The sequence below is a fragment of the Cydia pomonella genome, chromosome 16, assembly GCF_033807575.1.
Source record: "Cydia pomonella isolate Wapato2018A chromosome 16, ilCydPomo1, whole genome shotgun sequence".
NCBI lineage: Eukaryota > Metazoa > Arthropoda > Insecta > Lepidoptera > Tortricidae > Cydia > Cydia pomonella.
In genome coordinates, this window is record NC_084718.1 from 17,007,033 (window position 1) to 17,029,957 (window position 22,925).

Sequence of the window (22,925 nt, forward strand, 5' to 3'; positions counted from 1 at the left end):
ATACGACAAGGAAACACTATCTGTCTCTCTATCGCACTAATATGCGCAATCGATTGGCTTCTTGGCTAGGTATCATGGGTGCGTAGCCAACATGCCAATCGTTTACGATACGACAACGAAACACTACTGTCTCTCTATCGCACTAATATACGCAAACGATTGGTATTTTGGCTAGGCACCAAGCAAGTGTGTGGCCAACATGCCAATCGTTTACGATACGACAACGAAACACTATCTGTCTCTCTATCGCACTAATATACTTTATTTATACCTGCAGTCATTTACTAACTTCTTCATTTTCCATTGGTGTGAAAGAGACAGAATAAAGAGCAAGGGTTATAGTACACTCTGTAGTCTGTACACTTAGTAGTAGTGTACATAAAAAAAACTACTGTGCATATAAAATAAAATAAAGAGTGCCCATATGATATCATATAACACTAAAATTAATGTTGCTTGAAATTATATTGAAAACTATCAAGATTATTCTAGTCTGCATTGAAACGCGCGTCGCGTTGCCGGCGCTCGCGTACCGAGCGCCAACGCCATCTATCGAGCGTTATTTCGTGAAATCGGAGAACGCTCCAAGGATTAAGGGCTCTTAAAAAACGTCGTTTACAACTAGTGTGAAATAGAATGTCTTTTTACCACTCGTACCGAGTCTTGCCACTCGCTTTCAGCTCGTGGCAAGATACCTCGGTACTAGTGGTAAAAAGACATTATTTTCACACTAGTTGTAAAATGTACTATATTAAGGTACCTAAAACTACATCTATTTGTTATTGAATTTAACACTTTTATAAGAATAAGTGAAATAAGTGATTCCGTTCTTTTAATCTAACTTTTCTTAAATGTATATCCATTACGTGAGATGTGTTCTTAAAATTATGATAACTACACAAAAAAGCAAAACTTCTATGTGACAACCCTAGAGAATACTCTGAATCGGAATCGATTCTGCGTTCCTTTGCTGACTGAATGTGTGTATGATATTAAAAAGAAAAGCGAAATAAGTAACATGAATGCGCAGCACATTGCTGTGAAAATACGTAAAATGCTGGCTATGTAAATATGAGCACTAAGGAATGCAAACCGGTTTTAACCGAAACCGAAAAAACCGGTTAAAACCGGTTTTTTGATGGAAACCCAAAACCGGGTTTTTAGAATTTGAAAAAACCGGTTTCGGTTTTTTTCGGTTTTTTATTTATTTAACTAAGTTGCATGTTTTATTCATTATAAGGGTGTAAATCGGTTCTAAACAGGTTGAATCGACATCAAATCAAATAATGTGGTGTTGTGTTAGTTTGATCATTTGTAACGCTAAATGAATTTTTACGGTACAAAATACAAAAATACGAAAGATTTAAATAATTTAAAGTATTGGCAGTGGCAGGACATCCGTGCTGGTGTACGAATTGTATAGTAGTACTTTTTAATAAAAATGGGTATAAAAGGTCTTACTTATAATTTTATTATGCGATGCGCTGGTGAAAAATTCCGCGTAATCAATTATATCAATGGCAGCTTTAGTCTTTTGTTGGTTCGGTGATAACGACTTACCGACAACCTTTTTTGTCTCTTTCGCACTAATAGGAAAGGGTAGTTCAAACCCTAAAGAATGGAATTACTTGACTACCTGTGATTGCCCAGTTTAAGCTAACACCATCAGTTTCTAATATACTAGAAGACAGCGAAAAACTTAAAGGAAGATTTCGGATTGGGCCATTTGATTTAAGACAAATAACATTGAATTATAAATTGATATTGTCATATATTTAAGAAAAAATGACAAATGACTATGTCTAAACAACAAACCAAAAAAATTATTTAATATAATTGCTTTGTTCCTATTCCTAGTTACAAATAACATTAAGTCATTTGACAATTCCCATACAATACAATAAAATAGTTAGATATTCTGTCTTTAATTTCGTGATAAAATCGTGTATATACGAGGGCTGCTATTTATATATCCGGAAACCGGGATTACAATCTTCTTAAATAGTATATTTGACCTCCATGGTAAAATTTGAACTTTTTTAAGTAATGACCGGTATATTTTTTCTTTCTTATTAACGCTAGTGTTTTGTTTTTGACGGGTTTTAAATGTCATCTCGTTGCAAGAATGGAACTCACTCGTGAAAATATTCGTGCTATGATTTATTATGATTTTCGGCGTGGTTTAACGCAACAACAGTGCATAGATCAACTAACTTCAACTTTTGGTGATGAAGCTCCATCTAAAACTACTGTGTATCACTGGTTTAGTGAGTTCAATCGTGGACGTAGTATGCTTACGGACGAAGTTAAGGTAGGTCGCCCGAAATCGGTCGTTGTACCACAAAATATTGAGGCTGTGCGAAAACTTATAATGGACGACCGACATGTTACGTACCGCGAGATAGAGTCGACTCTGGGTATTTCTATGACTAGCATTAATAGCATATTACATGATCATTTAGCTGTAAAAAAATTTGTTCGCGTTGGATACCGCACAACTTAACTAAGGAGCAAAAAGATGCTCGCGTCGAATGGTGCAGTAAAATGTTAAAAAAATATAACCGTTGTGACTCAAAGGCCGTTTATAACATCTATACAGGTGACGAATCCTGGATCTGCATGCGATCCCGAAACGAAGCAACAATCAACGGTATGGGTGTTTCAAAATGAGCCGAACCCTACGAAAGTTACTCGTGCAAAAAGTACATTGAAACAAATGGTGGCCTGCTTCTTCGGTATTAATGGCCATGTAGCTATAGTGCCACTAGAAAACCGTAAAACGGTTAATTCAGATTAGTACACGACCATTTGCTTACCGGAAGTATTTGAACAAATTCGTAAAACTATAACCAGCGACGAAGAATCATTCTTCATCATGACAATGCCAGCTGTCATACGTCACGCGAAACAACTCTATTTTTGGAAGGTCAAAATGTGGAATTAACGGGTCATCCGCCGTACAGCCCTGACTTGGCACCCAATGATTTTTATTTATTTCCCAATATAAAAAATAAATTACGCGGTCAACGATTTTCGACCGCTGAAGATGCTGTCGACGCATTCAAACAACACGTTATGGAGGTACCTCAGGCGGAGTGGTAGAAGTGCTTCAAAAATTGGTTCACACGAATGCAAAAGTGCATAGATCATCAAGGGGAATACTTTGAAAAACAATAAAACCATTTTCAGCCGTGTACGTTTGTTTTTTTTGTTTCCGGATATATAAGTAGCAACCCTCGTACTATACTAGCATTCGTTTTTACACGTGAAGCAATCTTTTCTTTATTCCATGGCGATGAATTTAAGAATTGTTGATTCTAAAAACCGAAACCGGGTTTAACCGGTTTCGGTTTTTTTTGTGGTAAAACCGAAGAAAAAACCGGTTTTGAAAAACCTCCGGTTTTTGCATTCCCTAATGAGCACATATGAACAAAGATATTTATTAATATTTCATTCCGAAGTTAAAAAGATTGGGAGTATATTTGAAGTATTCGTTTCACCGAAATTTTCATTCCTACAACTTGGTTTTATGATTTAAAAGTGATACCTACACTACAGTACAAAGAAGTGTTTCAAAAACTTAGTAGAATTCAATACGAAAAAGCTTTGGTACATAAAAATACAACCTCAAGTAACTTGTCCTACCATTGAGAAAATTCGATACGAGCGAATATTTAAACAGCGAGCCTAAGAAGTATTAGATATATTTTTCTTAGAAATACAATTAAAATATTCACCATAATATTCAGCCCGCAATGCAAAGCAACACAAAATTTAAGAAATACGAGCTTTTTAAAGTAACTGTCAGCGCTTTTTGGCTACTGTAAAAAGCTCGTATCTCGTAATATCATATGTATCGTACTATTTGCTAATGCTGCTCGATAAATATTCAGCAAATTATAACGGGGCTATAATTAAGTGTAACTTTAAAAACCATAATTAATGATTACACGGATAAATTCTATATCTGGTTTAGTTTATCGCCCGTATTATGGCTCCTCTTCACGATGGCCCAGCGCTGGCCCAGCGAGATGGCCATGCGATGGCTGACACGCCACTACACGATGGCGACATTCAGTTGCGATCTATTCGTCTTCCAAGATGGACGTGGGAGCATTAGCCGCTGCAGCAATTTATTTATACGCCACGTACCAACCTTTTCTTAATCTGCACAATAATAAAGTAATTAAAAAGAAATGACGTAGAAGATTATGGTGGATGTTATTTATCCATCGCAATAAATAAATAAACTACTTATTATGGGACAGTATTACACAAATTGACTATGTCCCACGGAAAGCGCAATAAGGCTTGTGTTGTGGGTACTTAGACAACGATATACATATTATATACATATTTTTTTTATACTACGTCGGTGGCAAACAAGCATACGGCCTGCCTGATGGTAAGCAGTCTCCGTAGCCTATGTACACCTGCAACTCCAGAGGAGTTACATGCGCGTTGCCGACCCTAACCCCACCCCCCCTCGTTGAGCTCTAAACACATAGAACTAAAAAAAAATACTTAAATACATAGAAATACTTAAATACATAGAAGACATCCATGACTCCGGAACGAATATCCATGCTCATCACACGAATAAATGTCCTTACCAGGATTTGAACCCGGGACCATCGGCTTCATAGGCAGGGTCACTACCCACTAGGCCACACAGGTTGTCACCTAAGTCAATTTAAATTTGTGCAATAAACTCTTCAAAGCTTTGAAACCTTACTAAAAATCATTACTTGTCTCTTCCTTAATGTGCCGCTGCGCGCTGTGTAGGTATATATTGTGCATATATATAATTTATGTATGTATATTTAGATATGTAGGTATCTAATATTAATTTCTTTTATTATTGGTATATTTATTTATTTAAATTGTGAATGTACTGTATATACAGATGTCTGCGTAATGTATAAGTAATTTTCCTAATCCTCTAATTAATTCGTGCACTATTTGTTATAAAAACTTGTTTTTTTAATATCCTGCTACCTTATTTCTATAGTTTTGGTCTTTATGTTTGGGGTTCCATGTTACGCTTTCTCCCCGATATAACTCTAAAAACTTTATTCTTTCGTGATGCGGCCACATACTCGTCATTTTTAATCAAAATAATACACAGCACGAACGTCCTCACTCGACCGCGTTCGAGCACGCACTGAGGGATGGGCCACGTGTAGATGCGGACAGCCATCGCTGGTCCACTGCCTTTGATGTGCGGACGAAAAACCGACACCGCGGCCATCCCACCGCCATCCCGCGCGCCATAAGCCATCCGACACCACTACCCTCTCTACACGCTGGCCCAGCTTAGTGGGCCACTATGATGGTCCATCGTGTAGAGGAGCCATTAGATTTACACTGTTTATTTTTATAGCTGACTCGTGTTTACAAGATCCTGAAGTTAGAGCCCTAGTTACCCTAGAAAAATTAACTTTAAACAAAAACACATATCAGGCAGTATGACAGCTAAAAAGTCATATCTTCCAGCCAACCACTTTGTACTTATTTTTATCCGTATATTCCTTCATGAATGAATCCTCAGATTTATTAAAATAATTGCCTAATTATTCGTAGTCATGTCTCTAACGTGAATTTTTAAAAACAAACCATAAAATAACACGGCTGGTCAGCGCCGATACGCAAAATATTGAAATTCACAACATACTATAATCCCGTACTTACCTGCTGTCATAGCCCGATCAACTAAGCACAACAAGTATTTCATAATCAAATAAATATTATAGGACAATTTTACACAGATCCTTACCAAGTTCCACAGTAAGCTCAATAAGGGTTTCGTTATGGGCACTAGACGACGATATATATATATACTTATATACATAAAGAGCGCTGGTGGCCTAGCGGTAAAAGCGTGCGACTTTCAATCCGGAGGTCGCGGGTTCAAACCCCGGCTCGTACCAATGAGTTTTTCTGATCTTATGTACGGAATATCATTTGATATTTACGAGTCGCTTTTCGGTGAAGGAAAACATCGTGAGGAAACCGGACTAATCCCAATAAGGCCTAGTTTACCCTCTGGGTTGGAAGGTCAGATGACAGTCAGTTTCCTAAAAACTAGTGCCTACGCCAATTGGCTCCCATGAGCCGTGGCATAATGCCGGGACAATGCGAGGAAGAAGGGCTTATCTACATAGAAAACATTCATAATTCAGGAATAAATATTTGTGATAAACACACAAATAGTTGCCTTTAGCAGGAGTCGAAACCGGGACCTCCTGCTTCGTAGGCAGGGTCACTACCGTCTAGGCTAGGAGGTCAGCAGTTGAATACAAAGTAAACATCATTATCATCAATATCATCATTATTAAAATGAGTGAGTTTCGCATTAACTAATTTATTTTTGATTAAGTTGCTGGGTCATTATACTCGGGGGACATAATTGTAACTCTCGTTTGTTTACCATAAACCCTGTTAGTTATTTACATTTATTGCTCTCGTTAAAAGTGGTTGTTGCAAGGCTAAATTGAATACAGAATATTTTGAATCTTGAAATCATCTTCCTCGCGTTGTCCCGGGCTTTTGCCACGGCTTATGGGAGCCTGGGATCCGCTTGGCAAGTGATCCCTAGAATTAGCGTAGGCACTGGTTTTTACGAAAGCGACTGCCATGTGAAAAGTCACATGTCAGTCGCTTTCGTAAAAACTAGAAGGAAGGTTGGAAGGCCAACCCAGAGGGTAAACTACGCCTTGTTGGGATTAGTCCGGTTTCCTCACGATGTTTTCCTTCAACGAAAAGCGACTGGTGAATCTTGAAATCATGTTAATTAAAATATTTAAGAATGAATTATATGATTTCAAAGAAGAAAGGCATGTGTTCATCTACCAAGGATGAAGGGCTAACGATCCATTACCAACGGACGGAAAAAATTGGATACCCGACAAAAAATTAGATCACCCGAATTGTACACCGATATTAACCTAACATTGTATTTGATAAAAATAGTTGCCCGATATCATACTAGATGTCGCTGTTCTACTTTGCCCTAGTAATTTTTAGACAGCCCCTTATATAAAGCGGTTTCGGAATAAATGACTATTATGAGTTATCAAGTCAAGTTGTCAAATCGTAGTAATTGCAGTGCAGCAGTGAGTAAACAACTTGTATACAGAAAAACTCACTTAACCGGTTTTCCGAACCGAAGTGCAACAACCAAAGTTTTGTCGTAGCACTAATATATCTCCATTGACTGGACTATTGACACCAATCTCTAAAACGAATGCGAACAAAGACCATAAAACGGGGCTGTTGCAAACACCTGTACAGACAAAATAACGTCGTTACATTTTATTTCCAATACGGTAACGGCTTTTTGTATATAAAAGGAAAGTCGATTGCAGCAATTTGTATCGTGGCCATTATAAACGCATTACGCACTTTTTCTTTATGGACAGTACAGCGAGCACATATTAAATGCACCACCGTCCACACTGTAAATTTGTAAACATTAGTTCTGGAGGGAAAGTACTGCAAAACCTTAAGGGTCCCCAGCAAGCTCGATTCTCCATACAAACGTAGTTACGCTCTCATTTCAAAACGACTAGCTAGATTACTCAGCCTCAGATACCCTAGTTACAATAAGTTTTTAGCAAAAAAAAATTTTTTTGGTACAAGCTTTTATCGCTGACTGTACTATTCTTTTCACAGGCTACTAATACTCATTGAGCCAATTCTAAAAACCCCAAACACAATAAGGTTGCGTTTGTTTTATCACAGAGTTCCTATGCCCACCTCCTGTCTCCATCATCAGATCAGCTCGATGGTACCATAATATTGCATTGTCACCCGATTTACATATGTATGCAAACTTTCAGACCGGGAAATTGGTCAAATTTAACTAGCAAGATTTGATTACAGACAGACAACGGGACGGATAAAAGCTTGTAATAAAATAATACTGCGACTTTAAGATTTTCATACAAAACTTGTTTTTGTTCAATTTCGTTTGTTTTATAAGGTGGAGGAATATAAACTAATTTCAGCCCTAGATATACCTCATGTTATTGTACGAGTATGTGCAAAGTTTCATTACAATCCAACACGTAGTTTTAAAATGAGAACGAAACTCCGTTTGTACGAGAAGGTGAAATACGGCCGAGCTTGCTCGCTTTCGTAAAAACTGGAGCCTACGTCAAATCTAGCCAAGTTGCCAAGCGGACCCCAGGCTCCCATGAGCCGTGTCAAAAATGCCGGAACAACGCAAAGAAGAAGTCTTTAAAAAAGTCCAAGGATTTATTAAACTCTGTTTAATCCGACCGGGTATTACGCCTTTCCGGATATTTTTCTCATCATCTTCAAAATACTAAAAGTATCTCAAATAACGTCTTTAATAAAAAGGTAACCATTTCCCGGTTTTCCTCCTTTTCCGGTCAGAGAACTTTACATAGAATTATAACTGTGCCGTATCATAAAACAATGGCTACCGAAAATGCCGGTTTTTTTTAGTGGTGCGTAACAGGAAAGTGGACCGCTCTCCATATAAACGTAGTGCCCATTTTCCTTGGTTGACTTTTTTCGATATTTTAATTACCTATTATAAAAGTTATGAGCTTATGAAAATTTGTTTGCATTTTTTTCGCTCCTTCACTTAAGAGGCCGTTATCGATTTTAGTCGCAAAAATGTCAATTTGATAGATTTAGCGCATGAAATTGTACACCTTTTGTTAACTATTAGAAATAACAAGTACTGGTTTCTATTAGAACGTCTTGTTATCTTTCATTTTAATAAATCATTTTTTTAAAACAGACTCACTTAATTAGTAATGATTTTTTTTTCTGATGGATGTTTAGGTAAACGCGCGTAAAGCAGTGATTTTGTCGATCTTATTTGTAAATTTCGTAAAGTTTGGACTGCTAAAAATGGTAATTTTGAATTATACATATTCTGTACTTCAACTTTAATAAACTACATTTTTGTTATCATAAATTTGAAGTAGTGTAAATGAAAGTTAGAGGAAATCAATTTTATCCAGAAATTACTTCAAAACAAGTGACAATTTCTCTGAAAATCAACTTAATTTCAACGTAATTTTGATACTTAAACAATGTACAACATTTTCTGAAACTGTTCTTATACATCATGTTGTATAATTTACTACCATATTTTTTTTATGAATTTTTAATAACTGTCCCTTCTCGTCACATATTACATTATTAAAAGGCAAGATGAAAAAACGTGCTAATAGAAACCAATACTTGTTATTTATATATTACGTATCAAAATTAAATTTTAAAATCGGTAATCTGCCGCTGAACACCCTACATGAATGTAGTTATACGACAGTGTCCTACTTTCATAATGTATAATTTTGTAAGTACCAAAGGGTATCTTCGGTAATCCAAGTTAACCCCTGCACCCGAGTGATTTAAAAGCAATTTTAAGGAAAATGTTTCAAAGATCGTCTCGGTCATACAGTCTCTCAGTTTAATGCTTAATTGTCTTTTGAGATTAAAACGATTTACTTCTTGGAATAGAATGGCTGGGTGATAGATGGCTTGCTTACAGTGCAAAAGGTGCTTTGAGAATATTACATTTTGTTAAATCAGTCTTTTTGTATTTTCTCTAAATTTAGCTAAGGATTTTTAGAGAAATTTTATTTAAGTTATTGCCTTATGCATAAAATGTTATATTAAGGCCCACAGCTGCACCCTGTTTAGCTCGGGAATGAAAGAAAATAAAATTATATACTAAGTTAATACTCTTTATTGCACACCTCAATACAAAGCATAGCAAAGGCAGTCTTATCTCTAAAAGGCGATCTCTTCCAGGCAAACTTTAGTACTTCGTTAACCAAACTGTCCGTTAACCGTCCCAAATTCTCGAGTATATGCAATATGTATTTTTCTTCTTTGCAGTAACAATGTGGTCTGGCAAGAAGTCCGAGGGAACTCCCGGGTCTCCCACAGAAGAGGAGATCAAAGTGGTCTTAGTAGGAGACACGCAATGCGGTAAAACCTCGCTGGTGCAGAGGTTCGTCTCCGACACATTTATCGAGGTGAGTCAACATTTACGAGTATATAAGACTTGTTTACTTGCTTACTAAAAACATTTAGTAAGCTTAACACGGAACCGCTGCGACAGTATCTTTTCCGCGAGATAGACTACCCGTCTTTTTCTATCTGTATTAATTAGAGAGGGATGGGTGATTAAGTTTCGCGGTGCTCCTGTGCTAAGCCGACTTACCGTAGGAAACTTTCCGAAATCGCGAAAAAGTCTTATCAGCGTAACGTCACGAAAATCCGAGTGGAACTCTGAAAACCTAGTTATTAGACTCAGGATCTTAATACCAACTCTAACCAATATAACACAAGGCAATAGAAGATTGAATAATAATGCTATGCTATCTATGTATGTATATCCTATGATACATATACGCACAAATCAAGTAAACTTAGCCTCCTGTCAACTTTTACTTATTCATATCTTAACCCTATTATTACGCAGATAGAGTCGCTTTTAAAACACTACAGAATCGTGCACATTTTGCGGAGCCTCATGTAATGAAACCAGATCTCCTGTATCTATTAACGAAACATTCTGTTCCAAATTCCAGTATAGTTTGAGCCCTCGATTACTGACAACTGTGCCTGGTCAGGGATCTGGCTTATTCTGGTGTTTTAGCAAAGTGGTCGTTTAGCTTTGTGCAAAGCTGATCTAGTACTGAGTGTTCCCATGGTCAAGCGAGCTGGCGACTCTAAATTTCAGACAAACCAGTACGGCTTCCTGGCATATCATTAATTTCTTTTATTTTTCTACTATTCCGCATCGTACGGAGAACGAATTGTCATCTGCCAGCATATTTCAGATCGACTTGACTCCTTGGCGCTGCGTAGGGATGTAGCCTCACTCTGCATTTTCCATCGCATATATAACGGGAAGTACTCTATGGAATCGTTCGGATTAATCCCTGCCGCTTGTTTCCGCCATCGCTCTACGTGACAACATTTCCATCTTCACAACTTAGACGGTTGGCAGTCCTGAACTATGCGTTTCTCCAGAAACTTTCTGCCTCGCACAGCTAAACTGTGGAATGAAGTGCCGTCCGCTGTATTTCCGCACCATAACGGCCTTCAAACCTACAAGAAAAGAGTTCTCCCGAAAAGCACCGCACTTGCCACCCTTGGTAATTTCTTTCCTTGTTTGTCGCCTACGTCATAAAAAAATACCTTACGGACTGACATGCGCCGTAGCGATGATGGCAGTGTTACCAAGACCTGTTAATACACAACAGTGCCTAATTGACGATTGGATGTAGGCCAGCCTCATTTGCTGGTTCTGGTGACATAACTGGCTAACCTGCTTCGCTGAGACTTCGTGCTCGGCTGCGATGGCAATGTCACCAGGGCCTGTCAACACACTACAGTGCCTAATTGGCGGATGGATGTAGGCTAGCCTCATTTGGTGGTTCTGGCGACATAACTGGCTAAGCTTCGCTGAGACTTCGTGTTCGGCTGCGATGGCAATGTCACCAGGGCCTGTCAACACACTACAGTGCCTAATTGGCGGTTGGATGTTGGCCAGCATCATTTGCTCTGAGTGACGTGACTACATTTTTCACATGTTTTCTTTAATCTCCTACTCGTATTGTGGCGTCCTAGCCTAGTTGGTAGTGACCCTGCATACGACTCAGGAGGTCCCGAGTTCGAATCTTGGTAAGGACATTTATTTGTATTTATCACAAATAATATTTGTTCCTCAGTTATGGACGTTTTCTATGTTTTGTCTTAATTCTTCCATTGCTGTGCGGTTTTTGTGTTTTGGTAAAAAACGTTTTATTTTATTTCATGTATATAAGAATTCATATTTAACTTTCTATTATATATATATATATATATATCATTGTCTTTATGTCACCTACATTCAATTATACTAAATATCTTTTATCTCAGTCTTATCTTTATTATTTCATAGATTCGATATTTGTAATTGTTTTTTTTTTTAATTTATTGTTTGTAAAAATGGACATGTAAAAGTGCCCCTGTGGCCTATTTGCTGAATAAATGTTTGATATTTGATATTTGATATTTGATCTGCCCTTAAGGCAGGTGAAAAAATATTTTGATATTAATTCTCTTTTATTCAGCCTAACTTCAACCTTTCCCGGTATTAGGGCGTACATGTGACATATTTTCTGACCAAATGGTAACTATGGTAGTCTCTTAGACAGTCAATATATAGCTCTTATAACTCCTGTTACCCCTTATAACGCCGTTAAATTGCAGCTACAACGCTCTTAAGCAGCTATGTGAACGGCTGACTTAATTTGTACCCAATTAAGAGTTACAAAAGCTGAAAACTCGCTGAGTCAGCTTCAAGCGTATTCGTACTCCATTATTCGGCTGCTATAAAGCTATCTGTGCTACTAGTACTAACAACACAAATCTTATGTCGATTCGAGACGGCCGGTAAAATTGTCCTATTATATTAACTCATTTATTGGGACGTTGACCTTATATATATATGGGTTATTACACTTTGCATTATAGTGTGAATGACGGGTAATCCAGTTTTCCTCATCTGTGGTGAAACACTCATCAGCCTTTGTTTTTGTAGGTCAAAGGGAGTATTGAACTCTTAGAACTATAGGTACATAATAATATGTGTAGTGTGTGTGTGGTGTTAGATAAATAATAATGTGTGTAATCCCATTAGCTGTAAAGTGTTGACATGTACAATACTTATATTTTATCAATAAATATTTGATTGATTGATTGGTTTGGTACCTTTTGATATTTACTTATTAATGCTAGAGGTTTCTATCCTAGGTATATATGTATACCTACCGGTCGCTTTTCGCTGAAGGAAAACATCGTGAGGAAACCGAACTAATGCCAATAACCATTAAGGCCTAGTTTACCCTTTGGGTGGATGGTCACTTGGCAGCCGCTTTCGTAAAAATTAGTTCCTACGCCAATTCTTGGGATTAGTTGCCAAGCGGATTCCAGGCTCCCATGAACCGTGGCAATGTCGGGACAACGCGAGGAAGATGATGCATATAGACACACCCTTAATTAATAAAAAAGTTAATAAGTAATAATAAAAGGGTGCTGATACCACTGAATGATTTTATAAAAAAAAATGGTACTTACTAAGGGGGATATACTTATATATATATTTATACTACGTCAGTGGCAAACAAGTATACGGCCTGCCTGATGGTAAGCAGTATCCGTAGCCTATGTACGCCTGCAACTCCAGAGGAGTCACATGCGCGTTGCCGACCTATGAGTAGGGTCGAGTGTTATTTGGCTGCGGTTTTCTGTAAGGTGGAGGTACTTCCCCAGTTGGGCTCCGCTCTAGATCTGGAATGATATCCGCTGTGCTGTGCCCTACCACACAAAGCAAGATGACATTCACAATGCCCATACCTCTCTTTTGGACGTAGTTTAAAGACGTACCCGGGTCCAAATATTAATTCATTATTTTTGGATACTTTCAGCTGAGAAGGACAGAGAAACATATTATGTATGTAGCTTCCCTGTCCCTCTTAGCAGCTTTTAAAACTTAGCCACGACTTCCTCCGCACCCATAATCGCATCTCTATTTTACCTCTAATCGTATAAAAAAAAGGTACCTAAACCAAAGAAACTAGAAGCACGTTCGACGTGTTGCCCCCCTGTCACACTTACGTACAAATTTACAAGTGTGACAAAGAGGCAACAGGTCGAACGTAGTTCGCGGTAGGCCCACGGACATCAGCTAGACATAGACGCACAGATTTATCCGCGGGTCACGTCTCAGATCTTATCCGTGATTTCGCCACACACGGCAACTGACTGTTTATCGGTCGTCTGCAACAATGTTTCTTTCTAAACAAAAACTGGCTGTGATATGTGGCGGTTTTATACATCTCGAAGAAAGGACGCGGAGAATAAGAGCGGGTAAAGCAATGGGTAGCAAAACGACCACATGAACCAGCTTAAAAAAATGTGACAATTCATAAACCTGTCGATTTGTTCTATTTTTTAAGAATGGATGATCAGCCTTCGAGTACCTGTTCTATAAAACTTGTCAAAAACAGTTTGTTTTCACTTCACTTTGTAGCGTTAGAGCGCAACTGAGGTGCTATCCGGCAGACCATCAATTACTGGGCACACACGCGCCGTCAGTCGCTCGGATCTATCTGCTCCGTGTCCGATCCGTTGATTTTGAGCACGGACACGGACAAAGGACAGACATCCGGCAGACAAAGCTAGGTCTATTTGTTTCCATACATTGACAAAGGTTCAGATCTGTCTGAAAGACACATCTTTCAGACAGATCTGACGGACTAATCAGTGTTTGTATGGTTAGCTATCTTTCGTCTCTAAACAAAATAACATCGTGTATCTTGAGTTCAGTAAACACTTCCATTCTCATCACAGACACACACAAACACACTCACGCGGTCCACAAGTCACAGTCCAGAGTGAACAAAGCCTTTGAATCGCTAAAGTCAAACTAATCGAGGTCGCACGCTAAGAATAAAATATCGCTTTACGCTCAGCAAAAACGCTTCATAAGCCTGGAGATAGAAGGCAGAAAGCTATTCACGAAAGTTTCCAATCAGTTCCTTGGGCCGTCCAGCCCATTTCTCGAACGGTATTAGACTAATATTATTAGTCCACAAACTGTAAAATCGTATGGGTTTCCATGACAACACACTAATAATATTACCCTAATATAGTTTGAGAAATTGGCCCCTGTTTATTGGTGACCACCACATGACCACTGGTCTGTTTAGATTTTTGTGTAAATCTGAAATGAGATTGCGTTACATTTAATTTTTTTTATTTATTTCTATAATAATAATACATTGTGTTAGAAACTTACGAACTATAATTTAATTAAACTAAGTAGTAATGGTGGGACATGTCAGCAAATAAATAATCTTTCTATAATAAAATGAAACAATTAATTAACAAGTGAAAAGTACAAATAAAATAATATAATGTCAAATATAAACAAAATGTTAAAAATTTACAATTTGCAATAGTTACAATTAAATAAAAAACAAATACTTAACTAAGAAACATAGATAACTTGATTAATTTAAAATAATTTATATTTTGAGCATTACAATAAGGTATTTGACTACACCAGTCTAATCAATTTCTTTTTCGAACTGTCACAACGATTTGCCACTATGTAATTTACATGAACTACCTACTAGCAAATGACGTGACAGTCAAGTTACCTACTCTTTATAGTTCTTTACGATTTATAAAATAGACATTGTGTATAAAATAACTGATGTGTACGTTTCTCCATTAATTTCCTGGTGCTTTATTTCATGCATGGTGTAAAATCATTTATTTTAATTGCAGTCAACATCCCCGTAGTCAGTGTAGTGAGCAGAGTGGGGCCCATTTCTCGAACGATATTAGTCTAATATTATTAGTGTGTTGCCATGGTAACCCATACGATTTGACAGTTTGTGGACTAATATTATTAGTCTAATACCGTTCGAGAAATGGACCCCTGGTCAAGCAAGCCGCCCAAATCGCCCAATCCTCGACTATGCGTTTCTCCAAAAACTTTTCCTTGCACCTCTGCCTGCCTAAACTGTGTGGTGTGGTGTGTTATCTCAGTTTTTGCGGAATGAACTGTCGCCCGCGGTGTTTTCGGACCGATACGACCATCAAACCTTCAAAAGAGCGTACTCCCACCATAAGAGGATACGGGAGCTGAGATTTAAATATTTTAGGCGAATATATCCGTCTCGCTATCGGAAGCGGCTCCTAAAACTAGTGCGATAAGGACATCGCCAGGTTAAGCGAAAAATCCTGCGTAAAAATCTCAAAAAACGATGTTTCGTACTAGACTGTTCCTCATCCACTACTTAACCAAATGTAACGAAACTTTCAGATCTAAATGGTAATAAAATTATCTTTTCCGGACTGTTTTTCTTTTTAGGCCAATTGATGTCAGTTTTGAACACCATGCTTCTCTTTGCAGCCTAGCAAATTAGGCCGTTTTTGCAAAAATTTGAAGTGCACTAGCGCTTTAAGAAACAAAAATATCAAAAAAGCTGGTCAGTCCGACACAGATATTAATAATTATAATCTGTGTTCAAAAAAATATTGCTCTGGCTTCAAAAACCACGGAGGAAACAGTCGAGTACGTTTGTATGGAGAATAGACCACTTTTGTTGCCTCTTAAATGCGGTAACGCACATGCAACCCTCTGGTGTTGCAGGTGTCCATGGGTGTCGGCAATTGCTTAATATTCGTGTGCTCGTTGGTCCCCTGTATCAGAAAATAAAGTCAAGTTACACTAGGGACGAGCTTAAACGAATACAGTACGTTGGTGAACGAGAGGCCAGGAGACAATTTGTTAGATTGCGTACGGACCCGTAATTTGTTACGGGAGCGTTTTAAATTGGCCCAACAGAGGGCGCTACTAGCTTTATCATGTCCGTAAAATATACTGCAGGTCAATGAAATTGTTACATTTTTAATGACCAGACATCCGATTTTAGTGGTTGTTGTATATCTACCACAGCTAGGTATGCCTAGACTTTTGATTTTTTCTAATTCTTAGTTATTATAAGAGATAGGAGAATAGAGAATATTTCAGGAGTAATCGTAAATCAAAGTTTCATTTCGAGCCATATAATTGTACGAAATGTTAAAGACGCTATCCGCAGTTAGTTCAAATTTTTACTACCTTATGCGCTGGGATCGCTTTACTTACCCCCACAATGCACTTCGCACGGTCCCAATATGTAGTAATACCTAAACTGCTATCGAGTAATATTGCACAAACCATCCACATTTTTTATTTATTTCAATAGTTTTCTTATTATTCCCTTACCCAGGCCCAGTAACAGTGCTATCTCATTCACTCCGATACAAATAGACAGTGTGCGCGCTTTCGATATCGACAGCCTCTTTACTGAGGGCCTACCGCGAAACACGTACGACGTGTTGCCTCTCTGTCGCGCTTGTAAATTCGAACGCAAGTGTGACAGGGAGGCAACACGCCAAACGTGATTCGCGGTAGGCCCCCTGATTTAATCTACCAGTCTGATCCTCAATTACATACCTTCTTAAAATGTTTGGCAAGTACAGCAAATAAAAACAGAGGGCCTATCACGAACCACGTCCGACGTGTTGCCTCCCTGTCACACTTACGAATTTACAAGGGCGACAGAGAGGCAACTCATCGATTGTGGTTTGCGGTAGGCCCTCAGTACTCATAAACATTCATTAATTTTCTACAAATCCCAACATTTTCTCTTCAAACATCTTAATGCTATCAAATTATATTTTCGCATTAAATCAAGGATTTTTTTATACAAAGCTATTTTACCTCGGCGTCAAAAATATAGACAGTTTTCGCCTTATTACAAATGAATAAGATACAAAATTATATACTTATTTTTGACATAGACCAAAGAAAGCATCATCAATTTGAACCCAGATTGTTATTCCAATCTTCTCTTAACCTCTTGTGTGTATTGAAACTATTTGGACCGTGCACGATAGGGTGACCAGATCTGATTTTCTGTTTTACGGGACAACGCGCATGTAACTCCCTCGGAGTTGCACGCGTACATTGGCTACAGATATGGACGTAGTATAAAAAATATAAGATTTGAGGTTAAAATACGGGAGAGGCCGTTTTTTATGAAAAATCAACATATTTTTTTTAATACTATGTTATAATCAGTTAAATCCCGCGGACGCTCCGGCTGTGGAATGAACTCCCTTCCAAGCTTTTCTCGAGGGTCTACAGTATGGGGTTCTTCAAATAATTTTAACAAGAGCATGTCGGGCCATGCTCAGAGTAGGGTTCCGTAGTTACTCCTTCGTCACAATAAGCTAAACTGGAGCTTAAAGTATGGTAGATTGTTAACCAAGGGATGTACTGTGGGTGTACGTCTTTTTACTATGAAGGGGAAACTTTTTGCGATAACTCAAAAACAGCTAAATTGATCATATCCGCTATAGTTTTCATTTAATGTCTTTCTTAAGCTCTACTTCCAAGATTTTTTTCATAATTTTTGAACCCATGGTTTTCTTTTTCTTTCGGAGCAATTATCTCCGAATATATTCACTTTATCAAGAAATAAAACCCTAAAAAGGAGTGTACAGGTTTATAAGGGCGCGCATGTAACATCTCTGGAGTTTCAGGAGTCCATAGGCTGCGGTGACTGCTTACCATCAGGCGGGCCGTATGCTGGTTTGCCACCATCGTGGTATAAAAAAAATTAAGATATTTTTTAATCATTAAATGCCATTGAATCATAAAATTACGGGACAATGTATTGTCCCGTATTGGTTTCGCCAAATTACGGGAAATATGAAAACTTCGTACTTGAACTAAAATACGAGACAACCCGTAAAATATGCGACATCGTAGTGCACGATAACAGCGCTATGGCGGTTGCGATTATAAGCTTATTACATATATTCGTGTCATCCACGATGATGACCCACGAGGACCTACCGCGAACCACGTTCGTCGCGTTGGCTCTCTGTCGCACTTATACATTTGTACGTAAGCGTGACGGCGGCAACACGTCGAACGTGGTTTGCGGTAGGACCTCTGAGGGCCTACCGCGAATCACGTTCGACGTGTTGCCTCTCTGTCGCACTTGTGAATTCGTACGTAAGTGTGACAGGGAGGCAACACGTCGAACGTGGTTCGCGGTAGGCCCTCTGTTCCTTTCGGTCATTCTTGGCTCCGTTTGTCTCAGCATTGCTCCGAGCAAATTAGGGTTGGCACAACTTGGCGTCCCTTTGCCTGTACGACCACGGATAAAAACGGGATCCTATTACTAAGACTTCACTGTCCGTCTGTACGAGTATGTCTGTCACAAGGCTGTATCTCATGAACTGTATTAGCCAGACAGTTGAAATTTTCACAAATGATGTGAATCACAACATAAATTGCCGCTATAACAACAAATATTATAAACAATAAAATGAATATTTAAGTGTACCCATATAAACGTGATTTTTTGCCGTTTTTGTGTAATGGTACTGAACCGGCCGTTCGCGAGTCCGACTCGCACTTGGCCGGTTTTTATATTTATATTTCACATTTTGCGTCAGCGTTTCATAAAAATCTGTTAGAAAGTCTAAACCTATTTGACATAAAATAATAAATATCTTACGTTTCTTGAAAATAAGACCTTTACCTACTACATAAAGTCGAGTTTCGGGTCAACTCTTTAACATTATGCAAACATAAGTACGCTGAATTTAGATTGAAGACGAAGAACTGTATACGTAATTTATTTAGGGAGCTCGTTTGCTGTAAACTCGTTAACTGAAATTGTAAAAGATTTATTTATTTGCCTTAACGAGACTGTCCTTATTAAATAATAAATCATAGACAATGGAATAAATGATAAGTGAAGTACCTATACCTCTAATAATGATACCAACTTTGCCCGCTATTTTCGAAAAAAAAAAACGTTTTTCTCAAAAAAAAACTTCTTATGACTTTTTTTGTTTAGCACGTCCTTTGTGATCAAACGCAACGTATTTTTACCCACTTTTTTGACGTTTTAGAGAGCGAGCATAGATATCCGGAGTTTTCACCAACATTTCCCACGTCAATTTGGTGCTCAAATACAGCTCGTATGGATCATAAAATGTTTTTGGGAAATCCGGTGGGCAATGTTGCCTAACCCATTTTTGCCCATTTCAATACAAGACTCGCCTCTAGCATTTGTAAAATGTTTAGGCGAGTCTGGACGCGATAGGGGGACGCGGGCGTCGTTACTACAAGAAGTATTGTGTAATAAAAAATAATGAATAGTGAATAAATTTTTCACCTTAGGTACGCCCATGTGACGGTAGCGAAACGGCAAAGCTACATATATTGACCAAGGTGTAAAGTTTGTGAAGTTAGGGCTTGTAGAGTTATAAGCTTGGCTTTACAAGAGATCTGATAACTTTTTGACAGTGCGAGCCTTATGGTCTCGACTTGGCTACATTTCTCATGAGAATGTTTTTCATGGGCTACATAGTAACATTTATAAATACAACAGCGAATACCTGGGTAACCAGTAAACATTACATTATAATAATCTTAAAGTTAATAAAACATTAAATCTGGAGATGTAAAAGATCCCCAATGTCAGACTACGAATTCTTATAAGATTTGGAGGTGTAAAGTAAATACAATACATATACCCAGTACCCACAAAAAAGTCTAAAACTTTTAAGGTTAGAAAAATACTGAACTGGCACAAAAAGGCTTCAAAAAGCGATGCAAAAAGACGCCTTATCTAGACTGATTAAGTTCTGCAGAAGCCCTCAATCTCCAGACTGCTTTGTAGGCTTAGGTTTCATGAGAGACTTCAGATCACCTATAGGTGTGTCTAGATACCTATAGTGTACATGGTATTGATTTCTTGTGCTTCATAGTTCAGACTGAGATTCAGATTCAAATATTTTATTGTTAAGAGCAATCATTTTACAAGTCAATAAATGTATATCGGGTGTTTCCTGTAACACGAGCAAATATTTATACCATGTTCTCCTCAAACGATATATTATGTTATGACTAACTTTTTTTTTTAATTATGAAATCTTTAGATTTTATCCTTTTCATACAAATTTAATATTATTTTCAATGTACGCCGACATCAGTGTGTTTGACGTTGCTTGTCACGCTTTAAACATAACAAAATTCGCAATACATTGCGTCTTAGAATTAACTTCAATGTGTAATAAAAATCAAAACATAAGTTATTTTAAAAAGTTGCTGACCAAATGTTGGTCAGTTCGAGGAGTACAGCCTACAGTTTAATTTATTGCTCCTGTTACAGGAAACACCCGGTATACCTATGCTTAAATAATTTTACGTGTCAAGTACTAAGGTCAGACCAAGATAAGTGTGCAGCGATTTTGATAGCCCAGATGGTGCACAGGTAATTTTAAACGTCAAACATCTATGATTTTATAACGTTTACTTGGAACTTGTACTGTCTGGGCTATCAAAACCGCTGCCAACTTATCATGGTCGTAGACTCAATCAATTATTATTCGATAATTATATTTTGGTTTCACAGGTCTATAAATCCAGGTCTTTTGATAGGTTTGCTTGAGGATATAGATCCAACACGTAGAGGTCCTAATGGATGACTCACGTTAAACAGTCCGGGCCCGGGCCGAGGCGTCTGAGTGGAAATTTGAGTCAACTTTGACACCCACCCGCTATCTCCAGTTACCCGTCAACAAGATGCATGTAACTGCGTCGAAATATCGGGAGCTCAAACACAATATAAAATGTAATCACGGTTTATATCCCGGTCAATTTAAGTGCAGTGAAACCAACCGTGAATCATTCAAAACTGTTAAGCATCACGTGATCACCGATCACTCATCATAGAAAACAAATTGTTCCGCCTGGACTGGCCCGGGCCCGGACCTAGCGTGAGTCATGCTCAATTATTATTAAAGTTTAACAATAATATATGAGTCTGTGTGAAACTACATTTTTCTACTCGTCGACTGTAATAGTTGAATTAAGATTTCGTATACCAAACTATAATTGCGTACTTCTCATGTATAGGCTCCCACTCAAGTATAAGATTCATTTCGATACGCTGCAGTCAACTATAAAAATTTGGCTACGGAACCCTAAAAATACCAATCACGTGCCGCCCATACAAAAGACTAAATGGGCGCGGGGCGTTTATGTCTACATTTTTGTCTACTGAGATACTTACCCATTTTCATTAATTATTTATGTTTTATAGGAAAAAAATATTATTTTAGATGACTCGTAGAAAAAGTATTGTATACAAAAGTGATATAATCAAGCTTTTCAATCTCGTACCTTACTTAGTCAACTCAGCCAGCTTACACGGTACTCGACTGAAAAGATCTCTATTATATCACTATTGTATAATAGTATTTTATGCAACCGTTCTTTAAGAGAGGTCAAAGAGTTCGCCTCAAATTGTTAATAAAGACGCCACGAGTATTTTTTGACTCAGTTAAACGACGTTGCATACAATACTTTTTCCTTTACTTTTTACTTTGAAATAAAATTGTAAATTTTATAAATATTTTTCATGTCATCTATCGCGATTTTGAAGGCAGCAAATTTTAGTGACTTCTTGGGCCATCACTGATATTTCTTCAGGCTTAGACACTAAGTTTTCGTCTTCATCCATTTTAAGTTGAAAGGCACACTGTTTTTTAACACAAAAGTTAAGTTTTTATTCGACAACCACATTCAAGGGCACGCGGGCGGGAAATTAAATGATTAAATTAAAAAAACTTGTCTATGGTTCACTTATTTAAGTGGTCATTACACGAAGTATCGAAAAGTGCCAAAAAGATACTGCGCGTATGCAAAAATGCGTTTTTGGGGAATAGACTAAAGGCTTGTCTTGACAACTATAAGGCAGGGTTTTAAAGATGTGTGTACGACCCTTTAAATGACCAATAAAAGTACGGGAGTAGAAAAAATACTATTAAAACATCACATCTTATTTTACATATTCCAAAGATCATATTTCTAAGCGCCATGTTTTTATTTATGGACATCTTTTCACTTTGTTACATCCTTGACAGGTTTTAATCCATCATTTATCAAATAAGGCCTGCCAAACATCAAGATGAAAAATAGACACCAATTGATAAAAACCGCCTAATAGCGAAAAACATATCACTCATTTTCCTTCTCCGTATTTTCGCAACGTACTCGTATTTTTCCACATGTTTTTTCCTTCTTCAAAGTATCGTTTTCACGAGTATTATCCAGTGTTCGCTATCCAAGTCACGTTTTTAAAGAATAGAGAAGAATCAAGTGGATGCTATGGATCGTTGGATCGCTAAATAAATGTGTAGCGATGCTATCGTATTCTTGTTTACGACAAGAGTGTAATCGATGGATAGCTTTAGCAAGCTCTTTTATGATAACACGAGTGTTTTGAATTTGATGTTTA

The 22,925-nt window shown here is 37.7% G+C and overlaps 1 protein-coding gene across 3 annotated transcripts in view; it reads left to right on the forward strand.

The window, feature by feature from the left end:
• The window catches only part of LOC133526099 (uncharacterized), a 219,878-nt gene that overhangs the window by 124,836 nt on the left and 72,117 nt on the right, over window positions 1-22,925 (forward strand). For all 3 annotated transcript variants that reach the window (XM_061862559.1, XM_061862557.1, XM_061862558.1), the window contains exon 2: window positions 9,883-10,022. In XM_061862559.1, coding sequence (XP_061718543.1) covers window positions 9,888-10,022 — 135 coding nt within the window. In that variant the 5' untranslated portion in view covers window positions 9,883-9,887. The remainder of the gene's footprint in view (window positions 1-9,882; window positions 10,023-22,925) is intronic.